This window comes from Idiotropiscis lumnitzeri, chromosome 9 (assembly GCF_059441095.1).
Source record: "Idiotropiscis lumnitzeri isolate Australia: NSW breed Sydney's pygmy pipehorse chromosome 9, RoL_Ilum_1.0, whole genome shotgun sequence".
NCBI lineage: Eukaryota > Metazoa > Chordata > Actinopteri > Syngnathiformes > Syngnathidae > Idiotropiscis > Idiotropiscis lumnitzeri.
The window spans coordinates 13,630,247-13,651,006 of record NC_142399.1 but is presented as its reverse complement, the minus strand read 5'-3'; the positions used below and the strand labels follow the sequence as shown (position 1 = coordinate 13,651,006).

The window sequence follows — 20,760 nt, the reverse complement described above, 5'->3', positions numbered from 1 at the left end:
TCTCCACCCCTCTTTTTGTTCCTCTAGCTGCCTGGACTGTTGAAAGTCAGACACCCTGAGAAGCTGGCGGTGGCTGCAGAGGAGTCTGCTCACGTTACAAGACAAAGCCCAAATCTCTTTTAGAAAGAAGACACTTTCTAAACCGCTATTTATCAACCTAACCAGTTTTTCTCCCTTCTCCCCATTTCACACCTCCGTGTACACATGCTGCAGCATTAAGTTGTTGTCTGACTTGAAGTTTATGACCTTTAGGTTATGTTTAAATTGACAAAAAAAATATTCCTTGATTTTTTTTTTTTTTAAAAACTGTTTCACATACAGAGAACGATGTTCTATTTGTAGAGGCCTGTATGAAAACCGTAGCAGATTTGCCTCTTTTAAAAGAAACCCATGTCCATCATCTGCTTGTCATCGATCGTCTGAAAAAGTCTCATGAACATTGTTAGATACAGTAATTAAGTAACATGACTCGACTGGACACTGTAATAGTTTATAAAACTACCGTATACTTTTTGCAGGATACTACACACAAACACTCGACAAAAGACAATTCCATGCGGTTCTCGGTACGTGGGGTGCGAAAAGATTGAAGAACAGTTCGATTTGAAAGTGGAATTATTCGATTCAGTCGGACTCAGTGGGATTACAATTTGAATTGATATGGCTCAGTTTGAGACGGAATGATGCAATTAATTTTTATTCATTTTAATTACAATGAACTTTTAATACTTATAATAATATGCCATATCCGCCTAAGATACGTCTCTTCAATAAATGACAATTCAATATATATCGCAATATAATTACGAGCCCATCTGGCTCACTTTTCAGAGGTTTTGGGTCCCAAACTTTGAGGTTAAACAATTTTGGTTAAATTATTATTTGCAATAAATAATAAAGCAAACTTAAAACCTTTATTTTGGGCACACCTTTTAAAATAATGGGGTTTTTTTCACCTTAAGAAATTAGTTGAAAAAAATTCAGGTTGCAGTAAATGCATTATTTATATGAGTCAACGCTAAAAATTCAGCTACAGATTACTTCTTGCTTTGCTGCTCGACAGCACCTTGAGAGTCCCCAACAATCGAGCCGCACGTTGCACGTCAGCTTTTCTGTCACTCAGAGATTTTGAATAAGAGCAGAGTCTGTCAGCAAGAAAAGTGACAATTTGTCACATTTAAACACAAAGTCATCTTGTGGCTGGTTAAGATGGCGTTTCCTGTGTGAAATTACACGATGGGGATAATCAGATAATGACGCTTCAAGCAGCAGATTTGCCCGCTTTCAGGGTGAGAGGTCATGTTAGAGAGAGGCCCCTGTGTTTCAGGACCTGAGGTTAAAACACAAGTCGTGGCCTTTGATCATAAAGTTTTAACTCTGTCTAATATGTTTGACATGCAGCCAAGACACAAGACTGACACTACCAGCTCTGGGTCAAGATACTTGCATCTGAGCACATACTGACAAAAGAACCATTGATCCCAGCAAATGATTTTCACTCTGTGTTTTGAGGCACACCCTATTCTCTTTTTTTTGGTTTGTTTGTTTACGTACAAAATAACCTTGCAAATATCATGTGAAATTCAAGCCTCTTGCATTTTCATTCTGCCACATCCACACCCTTTGTATCTTGCAGCAATGCACGCAGTGAAGCCTTGAAAAGGAATTACCTTTATCTCTTTGTCATATTTATTTAATTTTGTAATTTTCTCAGGTCTTGGGGATACGTGGGCTAATCTGGGACCTCATGGATTGTTTTTGCGTTATGAGGAAATGCGCGCTGGTATGACGAAAAATTTCCTTAGAATTTTTTTAATCGTTGAATTTTGAGGAGAATAAAATTCCTTGAATCCTCATTATCAAAAGGGAAGTCATCACCCAAAAATTATTTGCAAAAATATGTTCTATGTGACTTCACCAGTCTAAATATGCCATTTTGATTAATATTGGGCTTGTGAAATATGAGTCAAGCAGCAAACGCCATCAGGGGGCAGCCTTTTTTTTTTGTCACTCCTGTCGCCTGAAAATGACATCACAGTTACGCCGGGCTCATGTAACGACCAACCATGGATAACCGGTTGTCAGAAACTGAGCCATGATTTGAGTACTGTTATGTTAGCTGCGTGCATGTTTGCAGACATTGTGTGTGAATATTCATTATTTGAAGGTATATCACTCACTAAGTTGATGCAAATTTTCCGTTAGCATTTGATTCATTTGGATGTTACATTGATTTTAGCATGAAAAAAAAGCAAGTGTTATGTTTAAATATACAATGTGTGTAATTATTTGTGTTGTACGTTTGGTTTTACAGTAAACTCTAAGTAGGGGCGTTATGAAATAGCTTAAAGCTTGCTCAGGGACGACAGAATCGTATACGCTGTTAGCTAGCTACACAAGCAGCATGGTGCATTCAGGGTACTTTCACTACATTGGAAACTTAATAAATGCACCTGCATCTACACATTAATCTTTTTTTTTCCGAATTTTACATTTTTAAGATCATGTAAGCCAATGTCATAATCCGATTTGTTGTCCAACCCGAGTGTGCACACAATCCTAACCTTCGCCGCTCAGTGAGATACGGGCATTAGCGTGAATTAAATTAATACAAACAGTTTAGCAACAATATTCGAATATGTGAACATTCTTCCTGATTAATTAGTCATTTTAATCAGGGCATGATATTCAACACGACACCACTTAATGACTAAAACCTGAGGAAAGGTGAAAAACAAAAACAAAGGTTCTATACTCAATCTGGTAAAAGTGAAATCAGTTAAAGTCAGCCATTAAATAGCTCTAAATGTTCTTTTTAAAACGCCATCATAAAATGCTGAAAACAGTCCTTTGTGTGTGGAATGAAAAGCGAGCAGTCTGGCACAGCTATTTAACCGGATCTAAAGCAAAGACACATTTTCCCGAAATAAGAAGCATATGGCTCGACATTCAATTACACCTATTTTCTCTCCGGCTTACTCTTAACAAGAACCACTTGTTCCCTGCTCCTATACTTGTTGAGGAATCATCCCGCTACACAGCTTGGGCTGACCCTCAGAAGCTAGCCACCGAAAAGCATGAACAGACCTTGAAGGGACATCAGACACACCGCACCAACAGGATCACACAAAGTTTGCCTTGCAGGCATACGACCACAAAAAGTTGGGAGGAACGCTGACTCACAGCATTAAGTCAAGCATAGCTGGCTTAAAGAAAATCGAAAAATAATAAAACTCAACTGCAATTTTACAACTGATTAAAATATAAAATGAATAAAAAAAATCTAATATGCGATGATTTTTGCACTCCTAGTGGAGTGAATGCTTATGTGAAACTTTAAATCAAGCAGAATTTCTCAATATCAGGTATATATTTTTTTTAATGAGACACAGTATTGATCCAGACAACAATAACCACAGGATGCTGTCTGGTGATAGACCGATATGCTTTTTTTAGGGCTAATGCCGATACGATTAGGAGTAGTTGTGGAGGCCGATAACGATATCTGAAGCCAATATTCACTTGTTAAAAAAGGGAATAAAAAGGTCTTAAAACTTTGAAAAAAATTGAGTCACTTTAAATGACTATAAGCACATGTTTATTAAACAACATTGGTGATTTACAACATGTTGAGGCTTCTTTAGATCTTTAAAAATAGACTAAATTAATTTTGAAAGTCTGAGAAAAAGTGCACGGAGCTTCCAGGCTTAGCCGCTTGTCTTATAGTTTAATGAAAGCAAACATCTCTTTAAAGTTTACTGCGGCAAATAGTTTTCTATTAGCTGTGAGTTGAAGTCAACCGACATTTAATAAAAAATTTTGGCAAAAATTTGGGCCGTTTCCTTACCTTCACCTGCTCACGGGACCTCTCCCGTAGTGCGTGTGACTCGAGGTGAAAAAGCAAACAGGCAGCTTACTGCTGATTGGCTGCTACACACTGCACAAGTAACCAATCAGATGATGCTGTGGGCGGGCCATTATGCTTCTGCAGGCAGGGCCACAAGCATGCCAGAGAGAGAGAAGTGTGCGGCAGCAAGCCAAAATAAACCAGCTTTTAATTTATCAGCCTTGAGAGTTTAAAAAAAAAATGGCTCATGCTAGGGCTGGGCGATTAACCGAAAATTTACCGTTACCGAAATTTATTAGAATGACCGACATCATTTTGCCCATGTCGGTAAATTCGGTGTCTAAAAAAAAAAAATGAAAAAGGAAAGTCTTTTCTGTCTGCGGCAATGTTCATGCCTCTTTAAGTCTGCTCCAGCGCATGTAGTCACGTGACTCAGGCGCTGTAGAAGAATGTAAACACAAGACGCGTTCGTAGCTGGCGATTCAAATTCAGAAGCGGCTGACACGGCTAAAGACGAAGTAACGTTAGTTGAAATTGGTCTTGTCGCGCTTGTCCCAAAAAGAAATTCGACATCTGTCGTTTGGAAATGTTTTGGGTTCCATAAAGACGATGTTTGCGCAAAAGAACATGAACTACAAAGTGCGTCGTAAGCACCTGAAACAGCGCGTCCAACCTTTTCTTTTTCACCACCCACAACACAACCATGCTGTTGACTTGGAGCTTGTGCTAAAAGTTCAAAGTGAGAAGCAAGGTTGGACAAGTGACAACAGCCCACTAACGGAGGCGAAACCATACGAGAGAACGTCTCAGTGGTGGACGGGATAGCCTAGCACATAGCTAAAGATAGAGCTCCTGAAGTTACAGTGGAGCGCACAGGATTTAAACGCCTCAGGAACGTAGCCGACAAGAGGTACGAAAATATTTGCCGCAAACAGCACTTCCCGATATGGACAACATCGGGACGGGAGCGGAGACATGTCGAGCATTTTGCATCCACATCCGACTTGTGGTCGAGTCGCAACATGCATCCCTGTTTGAGCCTGAAATGTGCAGTACATAGACGACAAGTGGCGACTGCGCACCGGAGTACTCGAGACGGCACATTTTACTGATGAAGCACACGCGTTTGTTTGGCACTGGCATTCCATTGATTTTTTTTTTTTTCATTTTATTTAGCATTTTGTTTACAGGCGACTAGTGCCTTTGCACATGGCATTATTTATATTGTTTACAAGATACCTTTACACAAATCTAAGCATTTGCAAATGGCATTACACCATCTCGGCACAATCTATTTGCAGGAAAAGATTTTGTGAGAGGTACCCTTTTTTTCCTGTTCTTTGTGACATTGTTCAAGTCATGCAAAGCAAGCTATTTTGAATGTTTATTCAAATGATTTTTGTACTTCTATTTTTCATTGAAAGTAATGTGTACCAGTTGGTCAATAAAAAAAAGCAGTTAATATGCATTTTCTGCATTTATTTTGATTTTGGTCCTCAGGGGGAATTTATCGTGCATTTATCGTTATCGAGGTAAAATTGCCCAATTTATCGCGATATTGATTTTAGGTCATATCGCCCAGCCCTAGCTCATGCCGATAATTGGGAAAATGCCAAATATTGGCCCCGATAATCGGCCCGGCCGATATTGGTCATCACTAATGCTGTCGGTTAAATACAAGCTTATCATCCAGGACCCACAAATCCTTTAAGTGAATGATTTCATGGGAAACGGAACAATCCAGACATCGTGCCGTTTTCCATTCTCATCTCACACAACAACAATTTACTGTTTATTTGTTTAATTGCGTTCATGTCAAAAATGGGTCATAATAAAAGCCAACAAATGGTATCCAATGCTGCATCAATAACATATTTTCAAAGAGAAAGCACATCAGAATGACTAATGACTTAACCCAGGCCCGAGTTAATGAGAGACAGCACCACGGAGGAGAGCACGTCGAGGACAAAAAGTTCCCGGGATATGTTGTTGGCAAAACATAAGGTCCAAATGCTTTTTATTTAAGGAGATAAACAGATGAGTTTCCACACAGTCGTATGGTAAATAATTCAGCTTCAGGTCAGTTCTTTGCTGACACAGTTGTTTCTACAGCAAAATAAATGGAATCAAGCGCTCTCCTGGGGAAAAAAAAAAGATTCTGCTGCATGTATATATCTTTGGTTGGCCTGCGATCTGTCACAACTGATTGGACTTTTAAATGTTGGCATAGTTCTACTTGGAAGAACACGCTTCCTGCTCTTAAGTCAAGTTGATGCCGGTCCATCTGCACTGAAATCTGAGCTAACCTTCAACTTCTCTCTGACCTTTTGACCTCGCTTTGCTCCTTCATGGTCTTGATGTCCTCCAGCTGCCCAAATCACCATAACTCATTGCTGAGATTATAGGGCACAATGAAACGCTATGTCTATGTTATACTAACATTTCCAAAGTCTTCATGCAGCCAAACCACAATTTATTCTTTTTTTCCCCTCAACGGCACTCATGCGTGGTAGTAGCTGACCACATTGTATCCCATTGGGGATCTTCAGGTTATTCATGATACTTTATATTATTGATAGACTGATTATTGGCTGGCCCGATTATCGGGGCCAATATTTGGCATTTCCTCAATTATCAGCATCTGCCTTTTTTTTTTTCTTTTTTAACTTTCAAGGCCGATTAACTCATTTACAGCCATTGACGGCTAAAGACGTTTTTTTTTTTTTTTTACTCGGCTGGTAGCGAATTAGTTAATTAAAAGCTGGTTTATTCTCTCTCACTCTATCCCCAAATTTTGCAGTGACGGACGCATAGATGGCTATAAATCCATTGTATCAGACTGTTGTTGAATGGTAAATATTCATCTTGGAGTAATAGTTAATTGATTTTCATAAGGTAGTACGCAAAATAAGGTACAGTTGCATAAATAAAGCCAAACACATTGAATTATCCCAATGGGTTTCAATAAGCAGATAACACATGTGTTAAAGGAGAAAGTGTTTACTGTCGGGTGTGTGGGGCCCACAGCTGTGAGAGGCTCCGGTCTGGTGTCTGGCAGCATATTCTGTAAATGTCTCCCACCATTTCCGTGCACATGGGAGCCCACTCATGTTTAATGCCTTTTGAACAAGTTTAGCGTTATGGAAAGAGCAACTGCGCCAGAAAAAAAAAAAGATCAAACAAAAGGAGGAAAAGCTGCAGGACATCCACTCTTTTACTTGGAAGAGATGAGAAACATTGATTTAGGTCTACGAATAGTACTGCTCGCCTAAATCGTTCATAGCCTCATAAAATACAGATGTCTTGTCAAGTTGTGCCCAGGCGGTCTTTTGTAGGAATCACATAAAAGTTCTGAGGCGAATAGGATCCAACTTGGGAAATAAGAGTGTAATGACTCAAGTCAATGTAGTGACAGTAACTTGAAGATGGTGTAGCAACATACAAAAGCTTCCAAACACCATCAGGCTCTGGCAAAGCTTGTAGAGACTTCGGGTGTTCGGTGGAACTGTGCTAGGCTTATAACCAAAACCTAAAACATGCTGTTCGTTCTCATTACAGTTCAAAACCATTTTTATATAGGACGTAAACTAATACTAATAAAGAAGAAGAATTTGTTTTTTTTTTACCATGTACAAGAAATTTTCCTTCCGCCTTTGACCTAGTGTAGCAACTAAACACTGCGAGTGGCACTCACTGGAGGAGGGGGGCTGCGTCGGCGCCCGGGAAGCAGTTTGGGGTATCGGTGTCTAGCCAAAGGACCATGTGCGGCCATGTGTCAGGGGGGAAGGTTTGGAACCAGGGTCCCCACGGTGGGAGGTGACCATCTTATCCACGGCTAATCAGTGTAACATATTGCTGGCGTCCGGCCAAAATCTCATAAGACACCAATTGGTGAATTAAAAAAAAAAATCCATACTATTGGTCAGTCCACACGCGTGGGTTTTATTTTTTACACATCATTGACCAATCTATTGAAAATGGCTTGTTCTCTTTCACAATGTAACGCTAATGTTAACTTGATGTTTTCCGGGTCTCCTGAAACGTGACTATTTTGGAGGTACAAGGTTTAGGCCCAACGCCAGTGATATGCATAAAACTATGCCCCCAATATATTTCCTAACCACTAGAGGTGCAATAACTGATCGATAAATTGAAAACTAATCGATTATCAAATGAATGAACTATTTAGAATCAATTAATAATTTAGAGAACTTGACTGAAAATTAACTAACGATTGTCTAAATTCTTTGCATCTCAGACTCTCAGCAATGGATATTCTCAGATTTCTTCCATGAAATCAGGCAGTGTTTAATTAAAATAAGACATTTGCAAACATCTGCTTTCCGTAGCGATCAACATTTTTGCCTATTTTTTGACGTTACGGACCAAACCAGAAAAGTGTATCATAACCAACTTATATCCAGAAAGAAAAAAAAAAACAAGAGAAGAGAAAGGAAAGGTAGGCAAGCTACATGTGCACCCGAGGCTCATATGTCACCTGACCTCGATTTAAGATGGAGCCCCTGCGGTTGCTGGGAAGGCAGGGGTGTACCTTTCAAGCCAACCTTTTCTTCGCTTCTTGAGAAATGACAAGCAAGGAGGAACATGCACAAAGGCAGAATAAGATGCCTGCATGGGACCCATCCAAAATAACTAAAAAGGGCGACTAGTAAATTATTATGCCGCAAAAAAGTAAAAAAAAGTAATTTACATGCATGTTTATGAAACAGTTGACAAAGACTGCGATGATGACTCACAAATTTAACTACAAAGAAGGAAACGTGCCACGCAGCATTGCATTTTGTGGGATCAAATGATTAATTCTTGCGCCATGATTATGTATTGCTTCAGTGCACAAAAACTGTCAACCACGAACGTCAAGTGTGTACAGATTCACTTCATTCATATTGTAACTACAATAAATAAAGCGCTACTTTTTAGCACATTAAACCAACAATTGAACATGATATTAAATCAATAATTCTGCATAAAATAAAGCAACATAATAATAAGGTAGACCTGGAGATTACGTCACATTTTCGTGATTTCGCGAGAGTGAAAAGACCCCACATTAAGTACCCGCACAAAGGCAGATATGAAGTTGTAAACATTTTCATGTTTGAAACATTAAAAAAAATAAAATAAAATAAAATAACTACAGCTTGATGCAAACAGACGCTGATATGAAGATGTCACTGGTGGTAGGTCGGAATCTCCGGCGCCAAAATTTGGCAAATTTCAAATATCTTACACAAAATTATACTATTCAACAGTCTAAAAATAAGTGTTTTTTTTTTTTCTTTTCCAAATTATTGACTATTCTAAAAATGTTGAAAATGGCTTGCTCTCTTTGATTACACAATTGTAATTTGTTTTTGGGGTGTTCTAAAAAGTGAGGATATTGTTGGAGTAGCGAGGATTCTTCCTGACGACACCCAGCAATATGTACATTTAAAGTATGACAGAAAATCTTCAGTTTAGTTCCCTTACAAAAAAAAAAGTTGTGCTTGTGATTTCTTAGCGAATACACGACAATTTGAATGTAGAAAATATTAGATTAAAGCAATTTGTTTTTATTTGCAGCCATTATTAAATCTGACGCTCGCCAAGTGATTACATTGCCAAAAAGCTACACGCTAAACTTTTATGTTTCTACACATTGGGAGCACACTGACCACCATACCGCCAGCTGCTCAGCTGTGGCCACACACACCAGAGCCAACAAGTCCCAAAGCCACAAACATACACATCCTCACACACACATGCACACACACCCCATCCTACCCTGCATAGTGTCACAGAGTGCGCATTAACAATTTTTTAAATTCCTGAGGCAGCCGGGGCTCTTGTGTGTCCTCCAGTTTTGAGCTCCCATCTGCACCACAGGAAGCCAACAGCAAAACACACAGCCTGCTGTCATCCAGATCCTCCGGGGAGACCACAGCTTGTGCCTTACATTTTGACCTCACAGAAACCTCCGGCCACATGGTTCACAATGAGGAAGGCGAGGCTAAGGCCTTTCGACTAGACTTGGAGCTGGATGAAAGTAAACGGGCACGGTAAAAAATGAGGCATGTAGAACAAAAGAGGACCTGGCGGGCATCTCCATCCGCTGTGACGTAACACGGGGGAGAAACAACCACAACAAAATCTATACTTCCTGTGCTAAACCAGGCGGGGCCAACACGGAGCATTGATGTCAGACACAATACTTTAGCATTTCTCATCACCTCTACTGATAAGGACGGAAATGTCCTGAGCTCCAGCACCTGCACAGACCACTCCATTGTCACGGAGCGGGACCTATTATGTTTGTCCATTGGAGGAATTTAACCCACTGCTACTGATGAAAAATAAGGATTTAATGAATCACCCAAAATGGGGTTTATGATGATGAATAAACTAGAGTTAAAAAAAAAAAAAAAAATCAATATCATCTGATAGGTGAGACAAACTAACCAAGATCTAGAATATGCCCCAGTTATACTATTGAAATAACTATTTTATGATTACTCTTGCAAGGCAGAAAGTCATCATTAAGAAACAGCTTTTGGGACCACGCAGCAATCTCCCTCTGCGGATGTACTCATTTTTATGCCTCAAAAATCAGTCGTGTTGATCAATTAGACAGTGGCCCAAAACAATAAAACAGAAACTTTCTGAATATTCACGATAAACAAAAAAAAAAAAAACTATTTTGCATAAAACAATATCCATAATACAACGGGCAATAAGTACGCATGTACATTTCCATCATTTTTTGCTAGAGTCATGAGGAAGGATGGAGAGAAGAATGCAAGACAAACAGGAAGCACCTTTGTGAGTAAGATGAGTTACTCACGTTACTTTGCTGAAAAATCCCCAACCGAAACAACATGAATTGATTTTCTTGCATGTGGAGGATTCAGTTGGAAGCGTATACATTTGGAAATGACAGACAATGAGTTTGGGTTATGAAAGCTGCCAGAAAGCGCCCCGAAAAACACCACCCATATGCTTTTGATGTGCCAGAACTTGGCGCACACTCCGAGGGAGGCGCAAATTCAGTAAAGCCGAAAGCAGGCCGATGTTTAAAGGGATCTTTTCGATGGCATGGTTTGTGAAGCTACAGCGAACAAATTGAATGGAAGCTGCGGAAGGTGAAACAGAGTGCAAGTCACGCCACAGTGAGAGCAGAGGGTGAGGCCAGAGAGCGTGTTTCACATAATTAAAACCACAAAAAAGAAATAGCGGCGTGGATGATGAGCTTCATTCTCTGCTGTAGTAATTACTTTCGACAAATGGAGAACAATACTGGACAAAAGGTGCAATTGCCGCAGATATGCATAATTGCCAGAACCACAACGGTGCAAACTTAAGGTCATTACACAAAGATAAGACATTAAAGGGGAAGTCAACCCCCCCAAAAATATTTGCAATAAAATGTTCCATGCACCTTCACTAGTCAAAACCTGGCATTTTGATTAATAACTTTTGAGAAATATGAGCCAGGCAATAAAATCCACCCATTTTTAGCCATGTCAGGCGGCGGCCATTTTGTCAATTTCGTCAACTGGACATGACATTGCATTTGCTCATGGCGCAGGTAACGACCAATCACGGCTCACCTGTTTTCTAAAGCTGAGCCATGATTGGTCGTTAACTGAGCCCGAAGCTACAGTGATGTCACAAAATGTGACAAAATGGCCGCCCCCTGAAATGCATAAAAACAGGTGGACTTTAATGCTTAAATCATTTTCCACATAAGCAATACTAATCAGAATGCCATGTTTCGACAAGTGGGCCTGCATAGAACTTAAATTTTGGGGTTGCCTTCCCCTTTAAATATATCTTCTCAGAACACAGATCCACTATTAAGCCTGAAATCACAGGAATACCAGTTATACTAATTTGAATATAATATAGAAAACAAAGTAAAATTATAATCAAGTACAGTATTAACTTTAAGAGTCATTGTACACACTGTTTTGTACGAGGAAAATAAAAAAGGAACAACAGTGATGAAGATTAATGCATTTTGCTCTGAGGAAAAGGGGGTGGGAGGATAAATCAAACCACAACGATTAAGCAGTTTATTAGAATGTTGGGACTTTTAAGCTGTAAATAGTATAAAAGCAAGAAGGTTTCCCACAAGGCCCCCCACACAAACAATAATTCAGACCAACTGCAGTGTTTTGTTCAAAGACTTAAAACGCTCCAGCCAGCAAAGGCTGAAGTTCAAAACCAAAACAGACCTTTGTTTTTCTCTCCCCCAAAAGCTTTCCAGCCGTTTGAGAGGTGACGAGCAACATAAAAATCGCATAAAGGCGCAGTAGAAATGGGAGCTCGTTGATTTTAGCAAAAATACGGTTGGCTGTTCTGTGCCTTACGCTGGCAGGGCAACGGACTGAGACAAGCGTCGCTTTTCAGGGGGAGTCGAACAAAGACAAGTGACCTCAAAAGGTCTTTTAAAAAAAAAAAAAGCCGCACTATGGAACTTGGTTGACATTCAAAATGAGTGAGCATGAAATAATTGATGGTAAAAGCAAGGACGAGACACGCTGCTGGCGCCCGACTCAAGCTGTACAGTCAACTCAGGACATTTTCATGTCATCATTACAGTAGTTTGTTCCTCATTATCCTTTTGGCTGCATGGCTCCAAAATCATCTGTATCATATTAGTACATCAAGTTCCAATCAACTGAGAAACCGAGCTGATTGGGCGACGTGCATGATAATAGGGAAGAAAACACAAAACGTCACGAGAAGCATACATTAAAACAAGACTGTAGCGAACTTTTAAAAAATAAAATAAAACTGGTATTCTTTCTGCTTATATTCTGCAACCTATAAATGCAAAACAGGTCAGCATGTGACATGGAGTCATTTTGGGATAGTGGCCCTGTCATGTGTCTTACTGCTACTGGCCCTGTATATTCTTGATAATAGAATAATATATTAAGTTTTAGTGATTGTTTCATATTTGGCATCTTAATCTGCATTTGTGGCTATGACTGTGCTCCAACCGCACTAAAAATTGAGGCATTGCAATTGCACAAGGCAATGCAGCAACAATGTGCACCACATAATTAAAAGTACAGCTTGTTCTGGAACCTGTCATGGAAAAACTCCTCAAGTGGTGTTATAAAAAAAAATAAAAAAAACTTGAAAAATGACCAACAGTGGTCTTTAAAACTGACAATGTGTTAATGTAGGCATGTGCTCACGGTGAAAGCAGAAAACTAGCGGTGTTTTGCTCATAACATTTACTGCATTGCAACTGTGTCCAGTGGAGTCACTTTAGAAACGGTATTCTAAACATGCACTTCCCAGGTGCTTTAATAAAATGTATGCAAAATACCGAAAGGATGACAATTACAGCACTTTTTTTCCCCCTTCTTTTAACATTCCTGGTAATATTCAGCTTTGAGGGGGCTGCCCTGTCCAGCCCACCACGTACCACCCACCGTGTCAGAGGCCAAGACCACTACAGCTTTGTGTTACCGTGATGACCAGAGACGGAACTAAGCATGATCACTCGTACTCGAGCATCAGGAACCTTTGGGGGTTCCAAACAAAAAGTGAGAAGCTCAACTTCATTAGATTTTCACTTGCCGAGGCTGACTGTGAATGCGGCGCATGCTGCAATCATATTGTTGAGCACAATTGCTCAGGGTCAGCGGTTAGCCGGTTGACCCTGTGCACTTGTAGATCAAACAGTTAAAAGGTCCTTCCAATTAAACACTAGTGACCTTTTCGCTCCTTTGAAATGTGCTGGTGTGGCGGGACGACTGAGAGGTACTCTGCTGTCGCTCTGCCTGTGGCCCGTTGCTGTGATGAGTTCATTCAGCCTCGGCACACAAAGCGTTAATGGCTGCCGGGATTACGCAATGACAAGCCAGACGCCTTTCTCCTCTCTTGCTGGCCTTTCTTTCCCTCCCCCCCCGATCTAATGGTAGGACGCCAAATTCAGCATTCCTGCACGTTTTGATCTGGAGCGTTTGAATGCAGTGGCAGTGCCGTGCATGCTTGGCATCGGTGTGGGAAGAAAACACAAATTGTGTTGCACTGTGAGGAGACTCACACCTGACCTGCAGTCGGAAAGCCTTACAGTGGTGCGGGATATCTGCAGGGGGTCAAACTAGTAAAAACATCAGTTCTAATTGTTTCTAAAAGAACCTGATATGATCATATCTATAATAGCTGAGAAATTGTCCAGAAACAGCAGATTAGGCGTTTCTACGGTTCAAGACCACTTCTGATAACATTATCAGATAAAATACAGAGCTTAGCTTTGTTTCTTTGTCCGAGGTCTCAAGTCACTATGTTATGCACGCCTGTAAGACGATGTTAAATGATTTATATGAAAACAAGCATCTATTTTATTACATTTTTATTTTATGCTTTGCGAGGATGACTGCATTCGGAGCCACGCAATCCATGAATAAGTGAAGAAAAAGCCACGTAACCACAGAGTAGTAGACATAGTGTGGAGCTTGGAGACAGAAGCTTCAGATGACATGCCAAGCGTAGCTCAAGTTCCCTCCGTGAAGACGTTATCTCCTCGGCTCGAGTGTGGATGACGACTTCCAGCCGAAGAGGCCAAAGAGAGGGAAACCTTATGAAGTTGTGTGACGATGACGAGTGTCTGGGTGTGAGCTGTGGCCAACAGCGGCTACTGCATGTGTATGTTCACGTCGGGTTTCTTTTCTGTTCTACCTGCATTCAATTCAAGTGCATCAATAAAGCTGGTTCTCCATACCCAAATGTGTCAGTTTTGTGTTTTTTCGAAAAAAAATTTCCCAACACACAATGTGATGAAAGTCAAATTAATGTCAACAGGTCAATGATGTCATTTATATAAGTACAGTACTGTAACATCTTCGCAGGCGATGAAAAGACACAACGACACAGAAAAACATAACCACTTTCGTTGAGACAATGAAAGGTTACCGTCTACCATAACCACGCCCAAAAAAAACATTTCACTAGTTGCCTGCTCAACTGTCGGCCCTCTGCACTCTCCCGATCCCGGCTTTGCTCATCCGATCACATTCAGATACATTCAAGGCATCGCAGAAAGCCGGAAGGATGCGATTCACTCAAGCCCTGATTCGATTTGAATTTTGATTTTCAGTTCCCAATTTTGATTTGATTTTTTTTCTCTTTTTTTTTTTTAAATCGCTACCATGCTTGTCTCTGCACACTAGTTTGGTGCTTCAGCCATCCACAAACGCAATACCCAATGATGTTTGTCAAGTCAAGTAATTTACGCAATGTGCATATGTAGAGAAATGAGGGAGCAACTATGGTTAACAAGGCGTTGCAAAGCAATTTTCTTTTGTTTATTTATTTTTACATTGCTGCACATTTTAAGCAGTTTAAATCGATTTTCAATGAATCATTACATCTTTAGTTGTTATTTCGTGTGGGACAGTCTGGCATTGACAGAATTAAGCATACTGTAAAAACCCATTAAAATAAATTCTTTAAAAAAAAATAAAAATTAAATAGAGGGGTGCGAATGGGGATCCGTGAAAAAAAGCGTAGCCTTTAAGGACTTTTGTTGCCATTATTTCTTTTGTAAAAATAAATAAATAAAAAAATTAAAAATAAATTAAAAAAAAAACAAAAATCTGTTTAGAATGAGACTGTTTATTGGCAGTAAGAAGAAGAGGGTTTGCTTAATTATGAAGCTCCTCTGGTGTACAACACAGATGAATAACGGCCGCAAAGAATGGGAAATGGTGGAGTAACAACTAGAACAAAACAAATATCGAAGGCAGCGAACATTAAACAACACTACAAAGACTGCTGAGGTGGAGGGTTGTAAGTCAGACAGGAGACAGAACTGCAAGCAGGCACTCAGTCAATAAACAACAGAGATCCTTCCAGACAAGACCGGCAACAACAGAGCCAAAGAGACCCGCAGCCGCATAGGAAGGAGAGCGCTACAAGGCCCGACTCTAATCACAACCGCAGGATCCAGCGCCAGCACAAAATCCAAAGCCAGCACGCACACTTTCTCACACACCCACACGGGTCATTAGGTGCAGCAATCATCATTTAAAGCGAGCCGCTTGGCCACTGGAGTCATTTTGCTGGCTTTCGTTGCCCACAGAGAGCAAATGCCGACATGAACTAAGGCTTTCTTCGACGCAGAGATTTGATCTTATTCAAAAAAAAAAAAAATGGGCCAGAAATTGTACATCTTTCAATAGTTTAACATATAAGCATCAATTCTCTGTATTAGTCCACAAACTTCGAAAAGGGAAGGAAATGGCTCCAAAAATCCCTGACTATTTATTTTAGGAATGTAAGAAAAAAACAAAACAAACATTATCAGGCAAGAAAGAAGCAAACTAGGCTCTTTGAATCTAAATGTTTGCCTTGCTGTGTGGGGGTCTTGTGTGGTCCTGAACTACCTTTTTGGGCATCGAATTAAGGCAAGATGCAAGCATGAGCGCAACATTGCCGCCCGTTCAAACACGGGCTGAAATGGAGGTATGTTTGATTAAAGGTTGAGGACACACAACTGTGCCTTTCAGGCTCCGTTAGTCCTTTAAAAGAAACTCACTTAACCAAGCTCAACATCCTTTCAAGACGGAAGACCTGGATTGATTTCAAGGTCACAGACTGGAGGCAAGAGGACGGTGAACAAGAGAAGACAGACACGCATCTGTTTCAAAATGACAAGAAAACCAAAATCTGAGAAAGAGGGCCATCATGATTGGAGTGGGTGCAAGAGGATCCTCTCGCGGGAGCCAATTCATCATAATGGGGTGAGTGCACGCTGCACATATCCACTGCGTGAAAAGAAGTCGCCTCTCGAGTTCAAAAATGTTTCATCTAAACCCGAATAAACACTTTTGATAAACGACCAGAAACACGAGCCGCCGTAGACCTTCAGAATTGCTCCGCCAGCCTCACATTCCGTCCAAACGGGAAAACGTTGCGATATGCACAACCAGATCTTATTATTCACATCTATTCAGCGGGTTCTTTCTGTTCCGCTCTTTGTTTTGTTGTCACGCTCAGGTCTTCAAGTGGAACTCGCCCGCCTAACAAGAACGCTGATCCCTGCCTCGGAATAAAGCACAACTATTTAAGGGAGTTCCATTTTTGGAGTGTAGGTTGACCATAAAACAAGCAGGAGTAGGACTGCTATTTGTTATGTTGCTTTTGCTTAAATTTCACAAGATAATTATAATCGCCAAATTTGATTTTCAAGCATCGTATCAGCTTTAAATCTTGTACCAATCTTCAACATACCCGATAATAAGATTTCACATGACACAAAAAAATCATTTTAAAAGTTAAAAAATGATATTGGTAACAGTATTTTTCCTTACCCGTATTCGCGCCCTTAGAACATAACCCACCTCTTGTAATAAGTAGCGAGGGATCATATCTTTTTTAACGGGAAAGAATTATAGTTGGTTATTATTTAAAAAATATATTTATTTTCAACCAAAGTATAAATAACAATTAATTGATACGTAGATAAACTTGAAGTAGGTTCACATGTGTGTGTCAAATTACTAGCCCTATGCATTAATCAGTAACAAAGAAGTCGCTCTAAGTTTAAAAAATGTTGAGTACATCACTCCCTCTCCTTTAATAATTGTTCATTTATTTGATTTGTACCAAATAAAAAAATGTTTCTTCGATAAACAGTATAATTGAAAAAAAAAAAGATTTTGCAATACATTTTATTTATTCATCCTTTATCTGAACCACTGCAGCCAACCCTCATAACGGACACACATGAAACATTTATTTTCAACAAAAATATTCAGCCAGACCGAGTAGATACACAGTAAATTTCAAAGAGTACATTTGACTCTAAAAGACCAAAATCGGTCCGAGTAAACAGTAAAATTTGAGAGAAAAATTCAGATTCTATGCTGAATATCTTAGTCTCAAATTTTACTCTGTTTACTCGGACCAAACATTCTTTTTACAGTAAAATGCACTCGACGAAATGTATTGTGTATTTACACCCTCCTGTGTATAGACCGCACGATTGACAAGAAAAAAGCTCTGTTCTGTGGACAATGACGACACCATTTCAGCTCCTACATATTAAAAAAAAATAAAAAATAGGACATTGCTAAAACGGTCAAAAAGACCCCGTGGCTGTCACGACAGTACCTGGCTTGGCTCTATTCATGCATCTTGTAAACAGCCGCCGGCTCCCCCGCTGCCCCGCACACAGAGCTCACATTCATCCCAAAGTGGGCACCCTCAGGAGGATGGCGGGGGGCGAGAGGCATACTTTAACTTAAGAGGACACGCAGCCATTTTGACGACGCCTAATGCAAATGGATTAGTGTTGATGCGCCGTATTTGACGCTCATGCGGGCTTTTGTTGAAAGTGACCAATTTGATATAATAAGGAGTTAATAGCAATTGATGGCAAAACTATGTACAGTATTATTGTCTTTAGTCGCTTCTTTTAAATCACACGCAAGGAAGCCGTGATCAAGGCCGGACCTGCATTATGAATGGCACCGGTAAAGTCTGCGAGACACTTCCATCATGCATACAAAGAATAAGATCAGGTGAAATGGGGTCTCCAGTGTGTCGTGAGAGGAGGGGAAAAAAAGCACCAGGAATACATTTAAGTCACAGCAAGGCTGCGCTTAGTGATGCGTGAATGCCTGCTCTCATCCTGCATTTCCTTTCTTACAATCGCAACCGTACAAACATCAAATCTGACTGTGCAACGGGAGCCTCTTCCACCCCTACCAGAGATGGCGTGTTCGACTTTGAACAAATACAAACAACATTAAGGCACTCGAGTGAGATGATCTGCCATTTTGAAGGCACAAGTGTGGATGGGATTCAGTATCAGAATGGCGGTTACAAACCTTCACCAAGAAGTTTTAATAGGATGTACTTCAAATTGGGGCGAGGTATTGATTCCATGCACTGAAGAGGAAAAAGAAGCTGTGGAATTCGCAAACCCCATTCTTTGAAATGTAATCATCAACTTTAACAGTAGCGTTTCAACATAAATAGGCACAGGACCCTTCTGCGAATCGGCAAAATCTGTAAGTAACTCACACCACCTAATGATTTTAAATCTTGTCCCACCTATAGAACATTTCTTCTTTGACATAAAGTACTCCATAAAACTCTACAACTCACTTCTACATTGTTCCTTGGCACCAAAATGCCACAAGATGGTGCAAAAACAATAGTTATGAGAATGGACTCATCCCAGAGTCCACAAAAAGCAAGTAGATGAATTAAAGAGAATAGGTACCAAAAACATTCCACAGAGAATTGCAACCACAAGTAGCAAATAACGGGGGAACACTGTAACACCGTAACCAATGAAATTCAGCGGAATTCAACTTCACTTAATTTTACTTGATTAGTACGAAAACTGTACTTACTATATATAAAATATTTATGTATGCTGAGAGGCAGAATAATTAAATGCCCTTCCATTAAATGACAGATGGCACAAACATTCACTTTAGAACAACACGTTCTTTTGAATATTGGCTCAATAAAGATTGGGAAACGATATTTTAAAGTAGAGACAATGAAAAGTTGAACTAGTGAATTTTTTAGCGCTTTTTAGATTGGTTCATGGATCCTACAGTGAATTATGATGTTCATGTACCAACCTTGTAAGCAGATAATAGCGACGGCGTACAGCGGATCTATTCGAAGTCTTATCCCGCCTGCTGCGCGTCGATTTTCGGCTTCTGTTGTAAGATCCATGTCCTGATCCTGGAGCTCCACGGCTTCCCGGTGCTTCTCTCCAGAGTCGTGAAGCGTGACTGGGGGCGTCAATGGGACCCGCGCGGGTCAAATGACCGCCGTTACCTGCTGAGGTCCCCGTGGGATCCGAACTTGGAGCTCACCTGGTCGTTGAGGTTGACTAGCGGGAAGATGGCATGTGGGGACGGGTCGCTCGTTTCCCAGGCCGGACAGACGGAGCACACTCGCAGCGCACTCAACAGAAGACGCGCCGAAAGTTTTTCAAGCGAAATCTAAAATTTTGTAGGAACGCAGAGCGGCAGTAAACTGAGGGAGAATTGTTTCATTACAAGCCGGTGTGAGCGGTTCTCTCCTGCCCGGTCCGCCGGTCCAGAGACGCCGACCTCGTCGCTCGAATCTCCACCGAGAAGGACTTTGTTTGGCTCCGTCCGCTGTTTCCAAGTTGGCTTCCTCCCACTCGTCTAATGAATGTGTTTGTACAAGCGAGTCAAACCTGCAATGATCATACACTGGGTTTCCTGTTTGGAATTTCAAAATAAACTTTGGACAAACGTTGTTTTTGACCTACAGACTACAATTTAAATAAACCAAACTTAATTAGTAACGTATCTCCCGAATTTATTTTTTTTCCACTACAAAACCAAAATTACACCGTGTTGTAAAAATGTTGTACACTCTTAATTTTTACTGTAATGTTACACGATTTTACTTCACTTCTACTAATGATTTCCCGAGCACGTGACCAAAATAGTACCCATATTTTCAAATTAATACACTAATCATGTACACGTTTATAAATGTATGTTTAGAAGGTTTATTTGGTACAACTTCCGATATCCGCGATGCAAAACGTGAAATGACATCGCCCCCTGCTGGTATGTCAAACTTGTATGCATGTTCATGGGATGTGGTGCGCTGCAGCATCGCTTTCGGAAAGTGATACAGAGCTTTTGCAATACACAGAAGATGTGAAAAAGTTTACACACCCTTTAATAGATGTCAGGTTTATGTGCTAAAAAAATAGACCAACACAGTTTTAAGACTTGTTCCATTATTGAGAGAACGCCCCCTCCCCGACTCCCCACTCTTCACTTGAATTGTACACGTCATTCAAGGAGGGAAATTGTTTCTTAACTGTATTAATATTTTAATCTTGTGTCCATTCGTTAATATCACAAAAACCTGACATGTGGTAT

General features: G+C 40.3%; 1 protein-coding gene across 2 annotated transcripts in view; it reads right to left on the bottom strand.

The window, feature by feature from the left end:
• ptk7b (protein tyrosine kinase 7b) overlaps positions 1 to 20,041 on the bottom strand; it is a 63,749-nt gene extending 43,708 nt beyond the window's left edge. Inside the window, exons 1-2 of one of the 2 annotated variants that reach the window (XM_088305482.1) lie at positions 19,708 to 20,041; positions 19,468 to 19,623 (exon numbers count right to left, since the gene is read on the bottom strand). In XM_088305482.1, the coding sequence (XP_088161608.1) occupies positions 19,468 to 19,564 (97 nt within the window). In that variant the 5' untranslated portion in view covers positions 19,565 to 19,623; positions 19,708 to 20,041. Of the gene's footprint in view, positions 1 to 19,467 lie in introns of both variants that reach the window. The other variant, XM_088305481.1, reaches the window with a different exon arrangement.
• Positions 20,042 to 20,760: the final 719 nt, after the last annotated feature.